This window comes from Muntiacus reevesi, chromosome 9 (assembly GCF_963930625.1).
Source record: "Muntiacus reevesi chromosome 9, mMunRee1.1, whole genome shotgun sequence".
Classification (NCBI taxonomy): domain Eukaryota; kingdom Metazoa; phylum Chordata; class Mammalia; order Artiodactyla; family Cervidae; genus Muntiacus; species Muntiacus reevesi.
The window spans coordinates 69,087,611-69,104,758 of NC_089257.1; the positions used below are offsets into that span (position 1 = coordinate 69,087,611).

Sequence of the window (17,148 nt, forward strand, 5' to 3'; positions counted from 1 at the left end):
AGTTATTATATAAATTATATATAACATATTAAAAGTTTTCATTAAAGTCGTAGTACCTTCCAACAAAGTAAAGATTTTTTTAAAAAACACTTTTTGTTTTGTATTGGAGTATAGCTGATTAATAATGTGAGTTTCAGGGGAACAGTGAAGGAACTGAGCCACAGATATACATGTATCCATTCTCCCCAAACTCTCCTCAAAGGGAGGATTTTTTGCTAGAAAAATATTAGAGATTTCCTAGTCCAAATTCAATTCCTGAATATAACAGGACTGAAATGACTCACTAAGGCTGACTTGTTTAACCAATCTCTTTACTTTTGGACCACTAATCTTTATCCCATACCAATAGCTTGCTAAGGCTTCTAAATATACTTCATTAACTGCACCACTGATACTGTTAATGTGTAAAAAAGTCAATTCATATAAAGTTCTAGTTAGAAATTTCTAGTTTTTATTTTACCACAAGATAAAAATTTGAAGCCAAATTTTTATTGTGCTCAGTCACTCAGTCGTGTCCAACTCTTTGTGACTCCGTGAACTATAGCCCACCAGGCTCCTCTGTCCATCAGATTTTCCAGAGAAGAATACTGGAGTGGGTTGTCATTTCCTTCTCCAACATATGATAATAAAAACAACATGATAATAAAACAAATTTTTATTAACATTGTATAATAATATTAGTGAAAATAATCAAATGGTAATATTAAATAGCAATAGCACAGTTTACATATTGAGAAACTGGACAGATTACTTTTGGGTTTTAATTTCTTTTCAATGCTAACCATGAAAGACACCTTAAATCTCTATCTACTATTTAAACAAAATATTCTAAAAGAAAAAGTACAATATTGTTAAATATTATCAAATTAATCCACTGAGTCTTCTTTTAGAAATTTAAGAAAGGCTAGGATGTTTAGGAAAAAATTTAAAGTTTACACTTTTACAAAATATGCCAAATATCAGACTTCAAAAGAAAGGCTACATACTTCATATTAATGTCCATCTTAATGCTTTTAAATCTAGAAAAGAAATTTAAGAAGTTTCCCCTTCTACATTTAAGGTATACTTTTTTTTTTTTAACAACTAGAGCACATTGAGCACAAATGTCATTCTTTCATTAAAACAATAATGAGCTTAAATTCTCAGCTTATTTTAAGTACACAGTTCTATCTGTGTAGTGTGTTTGCAATCACTGTAAGCCTCTGTCTCAGGAGCTCTCTTTTCTGTATTAGAAAGTTTTCAATAGTACTGGCTTCTTTGAAGAGTCCATCTATCTCGTCAATGTAAGATGCATCTACTGCTGCTCTCTCACTAAGGGAAAAAAAGGTTTTATGTTAAACCAAATAGTCATAATACCTAAACACACCATCCAAGTGATGGGCTTTATTATGTTATATTTGTTAGCTATTTCATTTAAATGGCTTTGTACAGTAGTCGGCTTCATTAATTTACCAACACTGCTCAATATGTTAAATTAGTTCCACAAATATTTTTGACTATTCAAAGTCCCTTGACACAGCAGAATGTGTATCTTATGCATTGTAATTCTAATATTAAACTACATACATTATTTTAACAGTCACACAAACCATTAATTTTAAATACAGTGACTGCCCAGTAGTTCTTCAAAAAACACCTTATAAAACATGATAGTTTCAGGTCAACAGAATTCTTAAATTCAGACTTCAAATATATATTGATAATGTTTAATATTTAATAAATATAAATATTTGCTTTATCTTCAGTATCACTCTATTATTATGGTTAACTTCACCAAACGGTATTTTTCTGAAAATTTTTTCATAAAATTTTAAGTGTTTTATCATCTAATTAGAAAACAAAATATATCCAGCCTCATTTCAGCTCTGAGAGTATCAAAATAAAGGATATTTAGTGGAAAAGTTAGTCTTTGAAAATAACCAGCTAATCTAAGAAACAGGTAAAATAAAAAATCTAAAAATAATAATTACCAGATAAGTTTTTTAGACCCTGAGCTAAACTTCCCATCATGGAGCTTCCAGAAGGAAACTTCTATATCTAAAATAAAGACTCAAAAGAATATACCATAAGTACTTGCCTTAAGATCTTTGCATATGTTGACAGCATTAGATTAATTTCCTTGCTCATATCTGTTTAAAAAAATCACTAAGTTATGAACTATAATAAAGCTTCCATATCACAAAATCAACATATAGAAATATAAGCACTTTACACATCACCATTCAAGTCTTTCTCCAGGGCTTCATCTTTATAAAATAGTCCAGAGCTTTCAGACAAAGAAGAATCTGATTTTCCAAGAGAGGACAGCTGTGGACTATCTGGCATTTGAGGCTAATAGAAGAAAGTAAAGGAAATAGGCAAACAGTTAATAAGATCCTTAAGATATATACATTTTGTAAAAAAAAAAAAAAAAAAAAAGCAAATAAAACTTCTTTCAGAAAAAAGCAAGCATGCTGGAAATTTAGGCCCAATAATCACTTGTTCATTTTATTGTAAGTTTACGTTAGACTTTGAAAATGCTATTAATTCCCTGATGAAAAAGTTTCCTGTATCTTGAGCCAGCAGATGCTGCCATAGCAAACGAGCAAAACTTTCATTTGGGTAATAGCCATATGCTTGCAAATTTTTGCAAGCTAACATAATCTTTAAGGGAACAAATAATGTCTCAAATGTAAACAGATCAATTGGTAGGGGCAGCAGTGAAAAATGGCAGGATATAGTACTCTTTTTCAAAAAATATCAGTAGGTACAGTACCCAAGTATCCTATTTATTAATATATATCAAAATGATTATTTAAAGTCCTACATATCAAAAGGCATGAACCCACTTCTGTCTCTAGATCACAAATTACCACAAAGAAACCTCCCACTAGTTTCCTGGAAGCCTATACTTAGTGAAAAGGCTGCTGGAATCAACATAGTTCCTGCTGGGACAACACCAGCTCTGGGAATATGAAGGCATTAAATTCCATTTATCAACAGAATTATCTTAAATGAAGAAATTTGAGAAGTATATAAAAGAGAAAAGCTTCACAAGCATAAAGATTACCTCTAACTCTCTTGGTCTCTTGCAATTTCTAGTATCAGGTTTTACAAGGTGACTTGCCATCATATTCTGGAGGCAGGAACTGCAAAGTTTAGAGTAATGCCAATTTTAAGTGCAAACTCCACAATACAGTTCTCTTGAATCCTTCCCTGTCTTTCCACTCCTCCTGTCACTGTTAGTTTAGGCTCTCATTATTCATCACTTACCTAAATTACTCAAATTATCCCTCCTCTGTTCTATCCTACCAATTGCTGTTTGGGCAATCTTTCAAAACTCTGATTACTGCATTCCTACACTCAAAAGACCCTTTCCTTGACCACTCACTGCTCCAGAAAAAGTTCAAATTGTGTGGTAGAGCACCTGGGGCCAGCCTACCAGTCCAGTGATTTCCTGCTACTCTCTCTACAATCAAATTAGTCTCTTTTGGCACTTTCTACTTTGTTTCAGGATTCATTAAAGATTTTTCTGCCTTCACAAAATCTTAATGTTAAAACAAATCTTGCTGATTGGATGTTTAGTCGCTAACTCATGTCTGAGACTGTAGCCAGCCAGGCTCCTCTGTCCATGGGATTTCCGGGGAAGAATACTGGAGTGGGTTTCCATTGCCTTCTCCAGGGGATCTTCTGAACCCACAGTTTGATGTTTGACCCACAGATCAAACTCGCACCTCCTTCATTGGCAGGCAGATTCTTTACCACTGAGCCACCAGGGAAGCCCAAAAAATCCTATAGTTCACCTAATTCAATCTCAGTTTTACAGATGTGAAAAAACAGGCAGAGATAGCTGACCAAATGCAAACATGTAAAACTAGGCCAGACTAGAAGAACCAAGATCTTTTCTAGTCTAAAATAGACTTCTCTTTCTACCGTCCTATCTTACCTTCATATAGCATTAAACTTTAGTTTTAAATTGCTTTCCCAAAAATTCTGAAGATAACTATCCTGTGAGCCTGAAAGATTAAACTTGGAAAATGTTGAAACCTAGAGTAATATAATCTCTTCATCTTAATAGATGAGAATTCCTGTCAACACTCAAGTTATCAATTTGCTTGCTTTTTGAGAAACTATGTGGACCTGGAATATTGTAATGAATCTTGTTTGCTTAGTCATATTTAAGAATCATATATATGACAGAAAGACAGCAGCAACAAACAATAAAGATGTCTGTTTGGCAAACTCCAAACTGTGCTTCTACATTGCTGTCAGTATCTTTCTAATATGTAAACTTAAGCGCTATAACATTAATTTGTTAAAAAAAAAAACACATGCACCGTAGTGCTTGCTTTGCCTTGGGAAGTCTGAGACTGTTTCACGGAAGCCAACATGAGATTTGTTCTCGTCTCCCTTCCTCTTTCTCTTCCCTTTTCCTTTTACACCACTTCTCGCCTCATTCAAAGAACATGCATGTATATCAAATCAAAACTCTTTTAATTAGGTAATTCTGCTTCTGTAAAAAAACAGATGGCTTTTTCTGTCACAGTTTTGGGCTTCCCTGGTGGCTCAGAAGATAAAGAATCTGCCTGCGATTCAGGAAACCTGTGTTCCATCCCTGGGTCAAGAAGATAAGCTGGACGAGGAAACGGCAACCGACTCCAGCATTCTTGCCTGGAGAATCCCGTGGAGAGAGGAGTCTGGGGGGCCAAAGTCCATGAGGTCACAAAGAGTCCAACGCGTCTGAGCGACTAACACTTTCACCACTTTCACTTTAAGGCCTCAGCTGAACCTCCTCAAGAGACTGGGCCTCCGCCTTCAATAAATACCCTTCACAGCCCCGAACCCTGGCTGTGCAACCTGATGCGTTGGTGCCATCGTCATTACCCAGTACTACCTCTCGGCCTCAAGCAATCGTCTTCTCCTCATCCTCTCTTTCTTCCCACCGGGGCCCTCAGGCCACCACACATACCTTGCTTCTCACCTCCCACCCCACTTCCCCTTTCTTCCCCACTAGCGTTTCAGCCCCACAAGAGACCCTGCGAGGTAAGCATCCCCCTCTCACTGCCTCGCTTCACACGCAGTCAACACCCTTTGGGCGTTCATCCTCCGCTGCCCTACTCCAACATCAGTCGGGCGGCCATACCTTCCTCCTAGGCCGAAGCGCGGGAATGAGGAGGCTGCAGCGCTGGCCTTCCCGGCAGGCAGCGCGCAGATCACGTGACACGCCCACGCCGCCTCCAGCGAGAGGGGATTTCTCCCGGCAGGCCTCTCGGCTTGGAGTCTCCGTGAAGCGAAACTCTCGCTTCCCAGTGCTTGAATAGAGAAGGGGGAGATCTGAGGATGGTTCCTCAAAAAAAGACCAAGGAAGAACTGTCAGAGGAAGGCAGTGTGTCCCAGCCTCTTGAAACCTCAGACAGGGAACACAACAGTGGGACACCACCACCACTTTCCAAGTAAAAGTAACATCCTGTTGCAGATGGTCTGTTTGCAAGAACGGTGTAAACCTGAGTTTCCATGGCTCAGCAAGCCGAGATTTCTGTATCCAGAAATCCGTTCCTTCACCTCCTTTTCTTTGGTGCAAACAAACTTTGGGAATTATAGTTTTTTAGAAAATTCCATTCTTTAAAAAAAAATAAGAAAGAAAGAAAATTCCATTCTTGATGTTCAGTTTAATCGACTTAATTGGCAGCTTCCAAAAAATATTTTGTAACGTTTGTGGCTCACATATTTGAAATTTACTCTCATTGGGAGCTTTAATGTGGTGATTTAGACCTGCAACTTAAAAGATAGACATTCTACACTTAATGTTCAGTTGTGAAAGAAAATAAAAAGCATATCACCTCATAAAACAAAGGTCAGTAACACTTCCTGTGACAATCCAGGTAACTTCCAGGTCAACAATCTTGCACCTTAGCAAATTATACTTGACATATACTTATTATTAATGTTCCCCACCTCCCTTGGCTTTTTAAATGTTAGCTGTTATAAAGAATTGTAAGTATTGTGTGTATATATTTATCGTTTGTGAAAAAGCCGATTGTTTCAACTCCTAGGCAAAAGGGACTCAGTTTAACTTGAGTTGCTATTATTGTGAAATGTAAGTCATTCAATAAAACTGGACCACATGATTATGTGCAGCTGAATGGCAATCCACTGGAGTACTCTTGCCTGGAAAATCCTATGGACAGAGGAGACTGGAGGGCTACACTCGGTGGAATTGAAAAAGAGTTGGTGCAACTGAACACAATTGATAGTCTATTAAAGAGTCTGAGCACCATCTGAGGCCTGGTAGCAATGTATATAGAAACATTCCATATTTGTGATTAAAATAAAGGGAAACGTTGTCATTCTGATGCTATGTCCTAAATTTTTTGGTGTTCAAGTGTCCTCTCAAGAAATAAAAATATAAAATTTAAAAAAAAATTTTAATACCCTCACTTGGTAAAATATAAAGTTATCCAATCAATGTTTATCTTTTCATTATTATCATTACTGTTGTTATTATTCTTAATGGTCCATTAAATCCAAAAGTCTGAGAAATACTGATCTAATTCCTCTCCCAGCCTTCACATTGTATGATAGCCAAACAGGTAGTTATGTACTTATTAAAATATTTCCAGGAAAACTTTGTGTTTTTGTTCAATCACTCAGTTGTGACCAATTCTTTGTGACCCATGGACTGCAGCACATTGGGATGAGAAAAATGATCCCACCTAATACATAAATGCTTACATCGGATTAAGAGGATACCATGGACGTTTTCTTTTTTTTTCATTATATAAAATACATAAGTGAGAGTAAATGTGAGGGTGCAGAGGGTTATAATTGTCCAGCACTTTAAAATATTCAAAGAGCTATCATCCTCTCATTTAATTTTCACAAACAACCCTATGCAGTAGGTAGGACATAGACACATTTGGGTTGCTCTATGTAAAAGAAAAAAATGTTTGTCCCAAAAGTAAGAAATGGGTAAATTATGCATTATGCACTTTTACAACTGGAGAGAAATAATTGGCAATGGGCCATTTAAAATTAACTTGCTTGGTGTTCTGCTTATTTAAATCACAGTTTGACTCTACTTAATGCTTTTGTGCTAATTGACCCAACTGAACAACACAGAGGCTGAAACTTGTCATCACTTTTAGTAATGCACTTTAAGTTTTTAAAAATTATTTATGTATTTATGGCTGTGCTGAGTCTTCATTGCTGCGTGCAGACTTTCTCTAGCTGTAGCAACCGCAGGTTCCTCTGTAGTCACAGTGCATGGGCTTCTTGTTGCAGTGGCTTTTCTCATTGCCAGCACTGGCTCTAGGGTGCCTGACCTCAGTAGCTGTGTGCACAGGCTTCGTTACCTCAGGGCATGTGGAATCTTCCTAGACCAGGGATTAAACCCATGTTCCTGCATGGGCAAGCAGATTCCTAACCACGGAACCACCAACGAAGTCCCATCATGCACTTTTTTTATTGTTTATTTTTAATTGGAGAATAACTGCTTTACAATATTGCGTTGATTTCTTAAGTGTGCTTTTTTTCCCTTTGGATAACCACTGTACCAACCACCCTCAGCCATCCTATCTTAGACTTCCTTTGTAATCACTGCTATGGACATAATGTTTCTTGGACGTTATGAAATGAAAACCCTATCTTGTTGACAATTTAAAAAACACACAAGCAACAACAACAAAAACACCTCAACTAGCTGTTTTTATAAACGTTTTGTTTCCTAATTCTAGAACCCCTATTTCCATACAGTCTCTGAACTGGCCAAAAAAAAAAAGTGAAAACAAACAAACAAAAAAATCACTGTGCTAATTCCCTAGCTAGCAAGGTAATACAATTTAGCAGATGTTCAAGAGAAAATTAGCTAAGAAACTTTGTTTCTGTTAGTTATTTCCAAGGCTGTGATAGTAGCACTCTGCTCTTTACCAGTTTCATTTTAGGTGGGGTGATTACATTACAGGACTTACCCTAGTAGGGCTGATTATTCAGCACTGTTCAGTTGCTAAGTCTTGTTCCGCTTCTGCCATCCCATGGTATTCAGCACAGTTAGATGAGAAAATGTGCTGAAGCCTGAATAGAAAGTCTCAAAAGAGAAAAATTAATGTGAGAAAAACGCTTCTGATTTGACCAAGCAGGTGCTTTTTTTTTTTTTTTTTTTAAGTGTTTGGGTGTACTTCGGAAAGATGTACAAACTTTGAAGGGCCAGAACTGCAACAGAAGAAGTGATTTCATTAACGTGATTTCATATCCTTATTCTCTGACACTTTGTTTCAGGTTTCACTGCCTTAGGAAAGAGCCCACGTTTGAAGGCGGGTCCCTAGGCGTGTCAGAACAGTCTCCTCCCTCCACCTTCTTCCTCCTTTCTCCCCAGCGCTAGGCCCCCTCCTTCCCAGACGGCTGTCGGATCCGAACGGGCAGTTCTGCTCCCAGATGCTTTCAGCGCTGCTGGCTGCCTGCTTCGGCTGCTGACGGGGCTGCCGTCTTCTACAAAGAAAAGAAAGGGACCTCAAACCTTTCAGATCACCTTTCCTCTCCTAGGAAGCTATTGAGCACAGGTAAGAAATATCATTACTTGCTATTTAGAAACTCAAGCATGGAGATAAGTAAGTGATAAGATAGAAAGGCGATTGAGAGGAATTTAACTTCTCTCACATCACTATGATGTGAGACTAGTTGGTAACAACATAAGGAACATAGATAGCACAGTCAGAGGAAAATCTTTCTCTCTTTTAGCCACTCTTGGAGAGTATCACTTTAGAGGAAATGTTCTTGATCCCATGACCCCTTTATACTCCTAAAAATGATTGAGGATCCTGAAGAATTTTTGTTTCTCTGGGTTATTTATTGTATTACTGTCATTTGCTATGTTAGAAATTAAAACTGAGAAAGATAAAAAATAATGACCTGTTTATTTGAAGATAACAATAGGCACATGACATATTAGCATAAATAACTAAATAGCATTTTAAATTATGGATAACTATATATTGCAAAAAAATCTCCTGTGAAGAGTGAAATTGTTTTCATTTTTACAAATCTCTTTAACATCTGGCCTAATTAAAAAAAACAGGCGTATTCTCATCTGCTTCTGCATTCAGTCTATGCAATATCACACAAAGTGTAGCCGCTTGTACACTTACAAAAGTGAAAATGACAAATTACATCTTAGAATTATTATGAAAATTTCTTTGACCTCATGAACCCCCAAGAATCGCTGCTTTAGAATGTTAAAATAAATAAGCTTCTCTTTAAAGGGAGTCTCAACTCTGAATCAACTATTTTAAAAGCAAACAAAAAATTAATACAAAATCTTGATGGAATCTGCATCGGCACCCTTATGCTGGGCTACATTGGACAATATTATAGTGTTCCCCAGGAGAATTTTATTTCACAGCAAGGAAAGGGATGAATAATATCTTAATTTGGAAGCATTCATAACAAAAAATAGGACACTTAAATTCTTTATGCCATGTGTGTGTGTGTGTTAGTTGCTCAGTTGTGTCCGACTCTTTGCAACCCCATAGACTGTAGCCCATCAAACTCCTCTGCCCTTGGAATTCTCCAGGCAAGAATACTGGAGTGGGTTGCCATTCTCTTCTCCAGGGGATCTTCTCAACCCCGGGATCAAACCCTGGTCTCCTAAATTGCAGGCAGACTGTCTACCATCTGAGCTACCGGGAAGCCCATGCCTGCATGCAGCTATCTCAAATTCTATTAAATCTTCCTTCAAAATATCTTTTTAAATCTGGCTTGTCCATAATATCCCTATGTAAATATTATGAATTCTTACATTAATTCATTCATGAATTCTTATCATAGTTTCATAGCCTCTCTAATCTTCTTCGTTGTGTCATTGCCAGCTCAGTAACCTGCTTTCCTATTGCCTGTGAGATTAAATATGTTCTATGTGATTTTTCCAAGCCCTCTATAGTCTAACCCACTGTACCTTGTGTTCACTGCGGGACAGCAGAATTGTTTCACTACAGTCAAAAAAATAGCTCTTTTTTATAGTCAAAAAAAATAGCACCGTTCAGCCCACCTCTCACCACAGTATGGTGTTAATTATCACCTAAATGCTCTCCCATGTACTCCATCTCTTCAATCAAGCAATCAGGATTAAATTCAATTCTCCTTTTCACACAAGGTCAATCCAGCAGTTCCATTTTGGCTTCTTGCTTTGAGCCTGTGTTTAACAGTTGATTATATACTGTACACCTTTTATCATTTAATATCTACCCAAATTTTTACCTGAGTCTTCTTCCACTCCCCACCTCTACCATGCCTACATACTTACCTTCATAAGATGGCAAAATTTTGAAGGACAAAATGACTTATAGAACTGAAGAGTTCAATTCTGACCTTGTTGCTGTCAAGATGATTACCTACCTGATTTTAGGGAATTAGTTAGGTAACCTGCTTCCTCATTTCATCCTGTACCTATTCCACAGAATTGGAATTCCACAGCAAAGGTAAACATAATCATTATTGCTTTTCAATTTCAAGACATTTTGACTTTTAATCTGATAGTATGTTTTTAAATTCCCAGTGGCTTAATAAAGCTGGTTATATAATAAATATTCCATTGGTTTGTATTGTCTTTGAATTATGAGGAAGTGGTTATTAGGGTGTTTGCCACATATAAATGGCTCTTTCTCTGCCACCTTAACTAGAATCTAGAATTATAGAATGCTGGAGCTGGAGGTAAAAACAAAAACTCAAATACTGACCATTCAACACTCTCTTGTCCAAATGAGGAAACTGAGGCCCTCGGAATTAAATGGTTTACCCCAGAAAAGATTGGAACATATGTGGTTTAATCACCATTTATGTTAGATGAATGATTTTCTACCATTCATTAGCATCTGGCTAGTTTCCAAGGCTTGTATAAGTGAAACTTCTTATTGATGCAAAGAATCAATTATTCCTGCATATTCCTGAAAGGATCTGTCTGGAGTAGTTTATAACTCTTTAAAAAGAAAAAGTTAATAGTCTCAGAATCTTAGCCTGAAATATTCAAAGCATTTTTATCTGATGGGACCTATAATTTTTATAGATTAAAGAAAGCAAAGGAACATGGATGAGGAAGGAAAAGAGGAAAGCTGGGGGCAGTGGGAGAGGAAGAGGAACACAATACTTGTAATCTAGATGTTTTAAGATCTAACCAAAAAAAGTGCTAAGAAAATAAAGAATTCAAAATAAACACTTGCATGAAATAAAAGAGAAAGTAAAACTATTAATACTAGAGAAAAAAAGAAGAAGAATATTTGAGAAATTTCATTTTTAAAAATTTGTCTTCAGACTTCCCTGTTCTTTCCCTTTCTTAGTGGCTTTCGGATGGAGTTTATGTTTTTTTTGTTTCTTTTTTTTTTTTTTTTTTTTTGGCTGTGTCTGGTTTTAGTTTCTTGGGGCTCTGAAGCATGGGATCAGCAGTTGTGGCACGCGGATTTTGTTACTATGCAGTCTGTGGGATCTTCATTCCCTGATCAGGGATCAAACCCATGTCCCCTGCATTGCAAGGTGGATTCTTAACCACTGGACCACCAGGGAAGCCCCAGAGTTAAAGTTTTAAGATAGAAAAAATTTTCTACCAGTCTCTTTACACAGTGTTGTCATGGCAACAAGGTTTATCATAGCAAACATTTATTTAACATTTTTTGAGTTCCTACTGTGTGATAAGCTCTTTCCAGGTGTTGAAGATTCAAAACCCAGAAGGCATCTCATGGTCTTAAATAAACTCAGATTGAAGGTGGGTGGACCTATTTGTAATCAAAGTAATCTTAATTCAGGGTAATAAGAACTATTCTACAGGCATGAACACAAGGGAGGGGGTTGTGGGCACTGATGAGAGAAGGATTAGCTAAGTGTGGAGGAGTCAGTTTTCTGGGAGGAAATGTTTGAGCTATGATTTAAAGGATAAACAGTGAAGAAGGGTTTGGCAGGCAAAAAAGGGAGGGGAAATTTTGGCCTGAGGGGAAATAACTGGCTAAACAGTGGAATGAGGGAGAGTCTGAAAGGAAGAAAAGTAAGGAGAGGAAATTAAAATAGAAGATATGAGAAATGACAAGGGCTAGATTTAAAATAATGCTGGTGGAGATGGAGAGGAGACACCAAATTCTAGGCACATTTCTGAGTTATAATCTATGGTATTTTTGAGACAGGAGAAGGTTAAACAAAGGAATTGAGAAGAACTCCCAGATTTCAGTTTGGTTGGGTAGGTCGTTCATGTCCAACTCTTTGTAACCTTATGGACTCCTCCCAGGCTCCTCTGTCCACAGAATTTTCCAGGCAAGAATAGTAGAGCAGGTTGCCATTTCCAACTCCAGGGAATCTTCAACCCAGGGATTAAACCCGCATCTCTTGTGTCTCCTGCATTGGTAGGCAGATTCTTTACCACTCTGCCACCTGGGAAGCCCAGGTTTCAGTTTGGGACAGGTTATTTGGACATACTTGAGAAGGTAATTCATTAGTACATCACACAGTTGGGACTATGGATCTGGAGCCAGAAATTGTAATTTGCAAGTTATATATCCCCCAGTAACTGCCACCCTCTCTCTTTATAGTTAAACTTCCTAAAAGAGCAGTTTATATTCAATGTCTTTACTTTTTTTCATCCCATTCTGTTCTAGTCTTTGTCCACTTGCCTTTCCTTCCTCCACTTTTCCTAAACTGTTCTACTGTTATCAAAATTTTCTAATTGCCAAATTCAATCAAGTTTAAGCTTGTATCTAAATTATGGACTCTGCAGCTTCTTACTCCAACCAGTTCCTTCTTGTTGAAGTTCCTTTGCTTTTTGACTTCCATGATTCTTATCTCTTAGATTTGCAAAACTGATTTAATAATTTTCTCCTCAAGCCTGTCTTTCATTCTGTTTTTTTAATGAGGTAATCACTCAACAAATTGCCCAAGCCAGAAACTTTGAAGTCATCCTCAGTTCCTCCTTTTTCCATTTGACTCGCAACTAATCAGCTAAAAAATGCCATTTAGTCTCTCTTGAATCATGCCTGCAGCCATTGCCTTAGTTTGTAGATTCATCAACTCTTAACTTGTTCAAATTGTTTCTGCAGCTGTTTTCTGGTCTCTGTCAAAATTTATTAATATCTCATCAAATCCATTTTCTATACTGGTGCCAGAGAGAGCTCTTTGAAACATAAAATTCACCATGTCTTTCTTCTATTGGAAATAAGTACTTTTCAGAAAAAAAGTTCAAGTTCTTTTGCCTACTCTTCTTTTCAAGCTTTTGGCAAACTTAACTACACTGCAAATTGCATTTATTTGAATTGAACTAGTCAGAATCAAACTAATTTAAAATAAAAATATTAATCTCATTTATAGTTTGAAAATGCTATATATGAGATTATAATCTCACAGTGAAATATATGAACTCCAAATTAAATAGTTTATTTAGAATGACAATTTCAAAGCTGGTAGGCCAAGTGAATTGTGAACTGCTGACACTATTGCCACATAGAAGTGTCTCTTCTACCTGGTAAAAATATCTGCTTTCATGTTGGCATATTGTAAGTGAGGCTATTCTTTAAACATCTCAGAAGCTCTTGAGACAAACAGGTTATTGTGGCATTATTTTTATTATAATTTTAGATATTTATTCATTCATTCAGCAAGCATTTATCAGATGTCTGCTATGCACCAGGTTCACAAAACTGAAGCTGATGATATTCCTACTTTTATGGAATTTACATTCTAGCACGGGAAAAAATAATAAAGGATATATTTGCAAACCATGTTAAAATATTTGAGGCCATATTTTTATGAAATTGTCCAGAAGGTATAATTTTCTTTGGAAATCTCAGCCATTTATTTTCAATATCCCCACCCCCACTTTGCCTTGACCCCTTTCATCAAGGCACTTAGATATTCCAAAAGCTCATTCTTTCTCTTTTTTTTTTCTTTAATTGGAGGATAATTACTTTACAATGTTGTGTTGCATCCTGCCATACAGCAACATGAATCAGCCATGAGTTTATTTATATATACATCCCCTCCCTCTTGAGCCTCCCTTCTGCCTACTCCCATCCCACCACTCCAGGTCATCACAGAGACCAGGCTAAGCTCCTTGTGTTATACATCAACTTCCTACCAACTATCCGTTTTACATATGGTGATGCATATACTTCACTGATACTCTCTCAATTCTTGTCTTTTTTTAAATTTAAACAATGTTTATGGAGAATCATGTGGTTCTCTAAAAAATAAAATAAATGTAAAATAAAAAGCATACATATGTGTATATGTACATATATGTATGCTTATATATTATATATGAACTGAATCTAGGTAATACTGTTAAATAGCCACCAAATGGACAGTCAGTTCAAGATCATGGCCTCACAAGATCTTGAATTCACCTCCTGCCAAGACAAGAGACCTACAGTTATAGATAAACCATTCCCTCTGAAAAAGACCTAAAAACAGACTGAAATCTCTTCCACAAGAAAGGATAAAAGAGCCACATCCAAATGGGTAGGAGATGGAGAAACATGGTTTCACCAAGAACCCCACTTAGGATGCAGCAACCCACAATAGAGACTGGTTACAGAGCTATTCCTGAGAAGCAAGAAGTCAGTGCCCCACATCAGGCACCCCAGCCCTTGAAAAGATAAGCCCCCAATACATCTGGCTTTGCAAATCAGTAGAGTTTATATCCAGGAGAACCACAGGGCTGTAGGAAACAGATTCTTCTCTTAAAGGGCTTGTGTGCAGATTTATTTACCATAGGACCCATCACAAAAGTAGCAGTTTGAAAAGCACCCAGACCAAATGTGAGGGAAGAGTCATTTGCTAATCTTAAAGCATCTGAGGAAGGTGCAGGAGCTGGTTAGTACTCTCTCCACCTGGATGAAGGCACTGGCAGGTGCTGTTTTGGCATTTTCCTTCTATCTTGCTAGCACTGGCACAGATGAGTGCCATCTTGGCACTCTCCCTATAACCTGCTAATACCACTGGGCACACTGCACCCCCATATTTCTCTCCTGGTCCTGCCAAGGCCAGGCAGGTGTACACAGCCCACATGGGGGAATGTTCCTAGACCTCGTAATTTTGGTGGCTAGAGGGAATGCATTTCTGGGTACCATGAATCTGAAACAATCAAATGTGGAGTTCTCAGAAGACTACCACCCTCAGGGTAGTGCAGACAGCAGACTGAAATGTACCTCCACTGTCCCTTGAAAAAAGACTAATGACTTGTCCTGGAGCTTCAGGCTGAGGAGCACACTTCAGGTTTATCTCACCTAAAAGCCATGGGGGAACCATCTCTGCACTCTTCTTTGGCTTTGCTGCAGTTCACTAGCACCTATGAGAAACGATCTCACACACCCTACTATAGCCCTGATTTTTGCCAACTGTAGTCAAAAGGACACCTTCAGATGGCCAGATCTGGAGGCTAGCAGAATTTACAATTGCAGCCCCACAGGGCAATATATATTTACATACCTTAAAAATTGCTGCCTGGGAGTCTGACTTCTAATCAGCCTGAAGCTAGGTGCTCACTGAGGCCTCTCCCTCTGAAATATTCACAGGTCCCTCAATACTTGGGACCTATCAAGAATAAATCAGGCTGCATATACAACCACAAAGGTTGAGTGCCCAAAAACTAGGGCAAGGTTAAACATTAAGATTCATATTTACACAAGGCCATGCCTTTAAGACTAGGAGAGATAACTGTTTTGCCTAATATATAAAAACAAATACAGAAAGTCAAGCAAAATGAGGAATGAGAAGAATATGTTCCAAAGGAACGAGTAAGATAAAAAGAAAGAAGAAAATCTTTCTTAAGAAAATCTTCATTAAGAAGAAAATCTTAATGAAATGGAGATAAGTAATTTACCTGATAAAGGTTTTAAAGTAATGGTCATAAAGATACTCATCAAACTCAGGAGAAGAATGGATGAACTCAGTAAGAACCTCAACAGACAATATATAGACGAAAGTACCATACAGAAGTCACAGACTGAAGACAACAACTAAACTGAAAAATACACTAGAGGGACTCAACAGCAGACGAGATGAAGCAAAGAAAGAATCCGTCATCTGGAACACAAGGCAGTGGAACTCACTCGAACAGAACAGCAAAATAGAAAACAAATTTCAAAAAGTGAAGTTAAGGAACTGGTGGGACAAGTATCAAGCAGAATTGCATTGACATTACTGGGTTCTCAAAAGGAAAAGAGAGAGAAAGGGGAGCAGAAAACTTATTTGAAAAAATAATAACTGAAAACTTCCCTTAGCTGGGGAGTGAAACAGACGCCCAGATCCAGGAAGTCCAGGGAGTTTCAAAAAAAGAAAAATCCAAAGACACCAAGACACATTATAATTGAAATATCAAAAGTTAAAGAGAGAATCTTGAAAACAACAAAAGGAAACACAATTTATTACATACAAAAGAAGCCCCATAAGAGTATCAGCAGATTTCTCAGCAGAAAGTTTGCATGCCAGAAAAGAGTAGCATGATATATTCAAACTGGTGAAAGGAAGAAACTTCCAATCAAGAATACTCTACCTGGAAAGTGTACCATTCAAAACTGGCAAAAAATAAATAGCTTTTCAAACAAACAAAAGCTAAGGGAGTTCGTCTCCATTAAACCAGCCTTACAAAAATGTTAAAGGGACTTTCTTAAACTGAAAAGAAAGTGCACTAATTAGAAATAAGAAACAGATAAAAGTAAAAATCTCATTATAGAGGTAAACATATAATAAAATTGGTGGATTAATCACTTACAAAATTAGTATAAAGATTAAAAAGCAAAGGTAATTTTTAAATAGCAAAATAATTAAGGGATACAGAAAGTAAAAAATTTAAAGTGACATCAAAACATAAACTGTTTGAGGTGGAAATGAAAATGTAGAGTTTTATAATACATTCAAGCTTCTTATAAACTTAAAATATATATTTTATATGTAAACTGTTTAGATATCACTCTCATGGTAACCACCAGGCAAAAATCTGTAGTAGATACATACAAAAAAATGAGGAAGGGATCTAAGCATAACACTGTAGAAAGTCATCAAACAACAGAGAAGCTATCAAATGATGAAACAAAAAGGAATGATAAAACAGGCAGACAACCAGATCTGAAAGAGACACGTGCACCCCAATGTTCATCGCAGCACTGTTTATAATAGCCAGGACATGGAAGCAACCCAGATGCCCAT

The 17,148-nt window shown here is 37.1% G+C and overlaps 2 protein-coding genes across 3 annotated transcripts in view; one reads left to right on the forward strand and one right to left on the reverse strand.

Annotated features, from left to right (window-relative positions):
- Window positions 1–847: 847 nt before the first annotated feature.
- TEX12 (testis expressed 12) lies at window positions 848–5,243 on the reverse strand. The gene is made up of 5 exons (XM_065945629.1): window positions 5,123–5,243; window positions 3,050–3,128; window positions 2,220–2,331; window positions 2,078–2,129; window positions 848–1,311 (listed from the first exon to the last, which is right to left on the reverse strand). The coding sequence occupies exons 2-5, from the start codon at window positions 3,110–3,112 to the stop codon at window positions 1,167–1,169; spliced, it is 372 nt and encodes a 123-aa protein (XP_065801701.1). The 5' UTR covers window positions 3,113–3,128; window positions 5,123–5,243; the 3' UTR covers window positions 848–1,166.
- A 3,123-nt stretch (window positions 5,244–8,366) lies between these two features.
- IL18 (interleukin 18) overlaps window positions 8,367–17,148 on the forward strand; it is a 29,511-nt gene continuing 20,729 nt past the window's right edge. For both annotated transcript variants that reach the window (XM_065944886.1, XM_065944887.1), the window contains exon 1: window positions 8,367–8,534. The gene's annotated coding sequence lies outside the window, so the exon portion shown is untranslated. The remainder of the gene's footprint in view (window positions 8,535–17,148) is intronic.

Coding starts and splice junctions, on each gene's coding strand:
- TEX12 (XM_065945629.1), bottom strand. CDS start 3,112: ATGATGGCAAGTCACCTTGTAAAACCTGATACTAGAAATTGCAAGAGA. Junction 2,332..3,049: donor AGAGACCAAGAGAGTTAGAG/GTAATCTTTATG, acceptor TTCTTCTATTAG/CCTCAAATGCCAGATAGTCC. Junction 2,130..2,219: donor CCTGGAGAAAGACTTGAATG/GTGATGTGTAAA, acceptor TTTTTTAAACAG/ATATGAGCAAGGAAATTAAT.